Source organism: Vulpes vulpes, chromosome 3 (assembly GCF_048418805.1).
Source record: "Vulpes vulpes isolate BD-2025 chromosome 3, VulVul3, whole genome shotgun sequence".
Taxonomy (NCBI): Eukaryota; Metazoa; Chordata; class Mammalia; order Carnivora; family Canidae; genus Vulpes; species Vulpes vulpes.
The window spans coordinates 116,822,315-116,826,541 of NC_132782.1; the positions used below are offsets into that span (position 1 = coordinate 116,822,315).

At 58.6% G+C, this 4,227-nt stretch overlaps 1 protein-coding gene across 1 annotated transcript; it reads right to left on the reverse strand.

The window, feature by feature from the left end:
• Nucleotides 1–3,077: 3,077 nt before the first annotated feature.
• On the reverse strand, nt 3,078–3,995 carry UBL4B (ubiquitin like 4B). The gene has a single exon (XM_072751520.1). The coding sequence runs from the start codon at nt 3,961–3,963 to the stop codon at nt 3,274–3,276; it is 690 nt and encodes a 229-aa protein (XP_072607621.1). The 5' UTR covers nt 3,964–3,995; the 3' UTR covers nt 3,078–3,273.
• Nucleotides 3,996–4,227: the final 232 nt, after the last annotated feature.

The following is a 4,227-nucleotide window of genomic DNA, read 5'->3' on the forward strand; positions in this document are numbered from 1 at the left end:
CATCTTCCTCATTCCCACCAGTTCTCATCTGGTGAAAGCAGACAAGGAAACAGGGAGCCTTCAGCGGGTTAAATTCAAAATAAGGTGAAACAGAGCCCAGGGAAGGATCTCCATGGCGGGCAGCCCAAGGGCTAGGGTTCTCACTACAGAATATTTCTGGAGTTTCTGCCCCACCCCCACCTCCTTCATGCACCAACTGCCGCTCCTTGATACCTGCAAGTTCTTCCACGAAGGGACAAAGGCTGTCAGCGCACAGTGAGGAGCCTGGCATTGAGTAAAGCGTACCGGGAGAGGTAAGGACGGGAAGGGAAGGGAAGCAAGTGAAGTTCCATGAAGTTCCAACGAGAACCTGCGCATCCTGGCCTCTGCTTAACGCTTGTGGGAGGGGCCAGGCCTGGGGCAGGGCTGGGAGGGGCCAGGGCGGGGCCAAGAGGGCCGGGGAGGGGGGGCCTGGGCGGGGCTGAGGCGGAGCCGGGCGGGGCCAGGGGCGGGGCGGGGCCAGGGGGCCGAACCCAGGGCGGGGCGGGGCGAGGGGGCCGGGCCCAAGGGTGGGGCGGGGCCGGGAGGGGCGGGGCCAGGAGCGAGGGCGGGGCCGGGGTTAGGGGCGGGGCGGGGCCAGGGGGCCGGACCCAGGCCGGGGCGGGGCCAGGGCCGGGGCCAGGGGCGGGGCGGGGCCGGGAGGGGAGGGGCCGGGGCGCAACCTTTCTTCGCGCTCCCTTGGGACTGGAGTCCTCCAGGCCTGGGCGCTGGGGACAGAAGCGGTGGAGGGTGAAGCGGCTGCTCTCAGCCAGCCCTGACACCCCCACTAACTAGAGAGAAAACGAGGGCTTCCCCGTCCTTCATGCCAGCTCCTCTCAGCAAAAGGAATAAAACGGCTCACTTCTTTTTATCGCCCACAGATTTCTCGGGAAATGGGCTATTAGTTCCCCAATGTAAAGATAATAGGCCCGTCCCCCTTGGCAAATGGCACAGCCATTTGTGTTGTGGTACAAACACAGCCACAGAGCCTTCAGAAAGCCTCTTGGGTGGAGGATGGGGGCCGCCTGGGAGCGGGGGGTGGGGGGGGTCCAGGCGGCGGGCGCTGCGGCAGCCCCCACGGTGAGTCGCCGGTGCCCCAGGAGAGGTCACACCTGACCCAGGTCACCCTCAGAGGCAGCCGTCCCCTCCTCCTGGCCGTGGGGGCAGAGGCTGGTGCGTGGAGCACGAAATGCTCTGGCTGAAGGAGGATCTCTGCTACCAGCAGGCTCACAGCAGAGACTGGCCAGGCCGAGGCCCCCTCTGCTAGAAGGCGGGGGGCCCTGGATGGCGCGGTCTTCATGACTAGGACCCTCACAAACATCTTGGGAGGAAGTGGATGCTGATAGCATTGCCTGACTGGTAATCACAGGCTGATGAAAAGGCGACTACAATGTGAAAACTCAGGTTAACTCATGCTCACCCTCCCACCCTCAGGTTACATGGGGAATCCTCCTCTCTCTCCTGCCCTCACATAAAGATTGAGACAGCCTCTGGCATCATAAGGCAACCCTTAGACAACACAGGGTTTAGGGGTACTGACCCCTTCCCCCTGCTCCATGTAGTCAAAAATCTGCATATAACTTTTGACTCCCTCAAAACTTAACTACTAAAAAGCACCTGTTGATCAGAAGCCTTACCAACAACATAAAGTGGATTAACACACATTTTGTATGTTGTATTATATACCGTATTCCTGCAATAAAGTAAATAAAAGGAAAAAAAGTGTTAAGAAAATCCTAAGGAAGAGAAAATACATTCACGGTGCTGTACTGTATTTATCAAAAAAATATCCACCGAGTGGACCGGCACAGTTCAGACGTGTGTGGCTCAAGGCTCAACTGGTTAATGACCCCCCTCAAACCGGTGACAAATCTGAGCACGAGACAGGTGTAGTACGGTAACCAAAGTCACGCGGCAAGACCATGGCTGAGCTAGGACCGGAATCGGCTCCAGGGCCCCATGCCAAAGATAGGGGGCTTCCAGGGAAGCGGCCCTGCGTGTTCCTTTCAGGACATTGTCCTCATCGCCCCTCCGTCTCCATCACAGAATGACTGCAGTAATAGCACCTTAGGGACTTGGGAAGACACGCTCTCAGGGAGCTATCCACCCCCTCATACACAGGCTCCGGGGCTCCTCAGCCCCTGGCAAGGGCCGCTGTCTCACACCGAGCAGAGGAGAGGCCCGGCAGTCCTGTAGCCTGCGAGACGGGCCTCCCATGGGAGACCAGCACCCTGCGAGGTGGCGGCTTTGCCTGGGTATCTAGTCACATGGGCTGCACTCTCTTTCATGTCGCTGCTTTGCTTGTCACATTTCCACCCTGTCTGTCCATCCAGGCTGCGTGCTCTGTGGGGGCAAGGATGTCAACTGGCACCATTTTTGGTCCCAGGGAGCCTGGGCAGTGCTGGGCAGGGAAGGGGGGCTCGGGGACGCCTACCAGTTGATGAGACTTGGTGAGGGGGTAAGGCAGGGGTCTGTCACACTGACCACAGTGAGTGTGCAAATGACATTCTCTGCCTAAGCTCCGGTTTCCAGCTATTCTTGGTCTGCGTGTGTCTCCCTAAGAATCAGGGCCTGACACACAGTAGGTACTTTCCTCCCACTCCTGCCTCTGCTAGCCCTGCCCTGAGCTGTGGAAGCACAAGTAGATGTCAGGGATGGCCTCATGCAGAGGTCGAGGGGCAGCTACCCAACATACCTCATCTCTTGGCTGTCAGACATCTCAAGGATAGGTGTCATGGCCTGGGGACAGACAGACATGAACTCACATTATCTGTCTTTCTGTCCCAAAGGAGAAAGAGAGTCTGTCTAAAGGCCACGGAGACTCTGGGCAGGAGGTTTACTGACAGCCTGGGAAGTTGCCCAGAAGGAGCTGTCCAGCCCAAGCTGGGGTATCTAGCCCAGGTGGGGGTATCCAGAGGGGCTGTTCAGCCCAGGAGGAGCCATGCAGCCCAGGGAGGGGTGTCCAGGCTAGGCAGAGGTGTCCAGCCCAGGAAGGCAAAGCAGCCTTTGACCACCCCTTTAGGGTCAGAACTCCTTCAAGGATGGTAATGGGGGTGGAATCATACTATGTTTCACAGGGGGTAGCACAGGCCCAAAAGCGGACTGAGGCGTCCACAATCCCTCCCGCTGCTCTGAAGTTTTAAGAAGGGGTAAGAATGCAAATGCACCAGCAGGAGCCAAGTGGGGAGTCACCAGGGACCACAGAAGGATGAGGCCAGGCGAATTTGAGCATGCAAATGAGTATGATGGGCCAGTTTACTGATCAGCCTTCCCCTCCTCCTTGTCCTCCTCATCCTCCTCCCCTGTCTCCTCTTCTGTCTCCTCCTTCTTGTGTTGGGGCTCTGAGGTCTCAGCCTCAGGCCCCCTCTCCCCTGCGGGCTCCACTAACGGCTCCTGCAGCAGGAGGTACTGTGCCAGCTGCTCCAGGTCCCCCAGGCTTATCTTCTGCAGGCGCTCCTGATGCTCCCGCCTCAGCAGCTGCAGCACTGCCTTGGTGTCGTGGGGCTCAAAGTGTTTGGCCAGGACCAGGCCCAGATGGTGCCACAAAGGCTGTGGCTGGTGGGCCTCCGCAGCTGCCGTCTTTGCCAAGGGCCGCATGATGACATTGATGGAGGCATTGGGCCCGATGCAGTAGTCGGAGAGACGCTTGTCATCAGCCAGAAGCTGGCCCCGGAAAAGCAGGTGCTGCTGCTCCTCGGGCACCTGCAGTCGTTCCGACACCAGCTTCTTCAGCATGGCCACGCTCTCTTGCCCGGACACCTTCAGGCTGCATCTCCGGCCCAGAAGCAGCTTGACTGTGAGAATCATGGGGCCAAGAATAGAATCAGGAGGGATCCATGCTCTGTGGCTGCCCCGGGTTAAGGGCCAGGGCAGGAGAAGGTGGCTTCTCCCTATCAATGGAGGGCAGTGGTCCCAGGAGGCCAGGTGGCCCAAACGGACAGCCATTGGCTGATGCGCTGTGACATCACAATGCTGCAGGAGGGCTCATTTTGAGAGCAGACCTTTGGGGGAGTTAGAGGGACATGTTCAGCACGGGACATCCTTCCTCCATGAAGGGAGAGAGGAGAGTAGGATTGAGAACAGAAGAGTCCAAAGGGACAGGGTAGCAGAAGGAAGTCCTCGTCGATTCCTGGGTGCCTTCTTTACCAGGACCTTTCCCCAAGGAGAGATGGGATCACAGTGGACACCTGCCGCCCTCATGAAGCTTTC

Coding starts and splice junctions, on each gene's coding strand:
- UBL4B (XM_072751520.1), bottom strand. CDS start 3,963: ATGGCTGTCCGTTTGGGCCACCTGGCCTCCTGGGACCACTGCCCTCCA.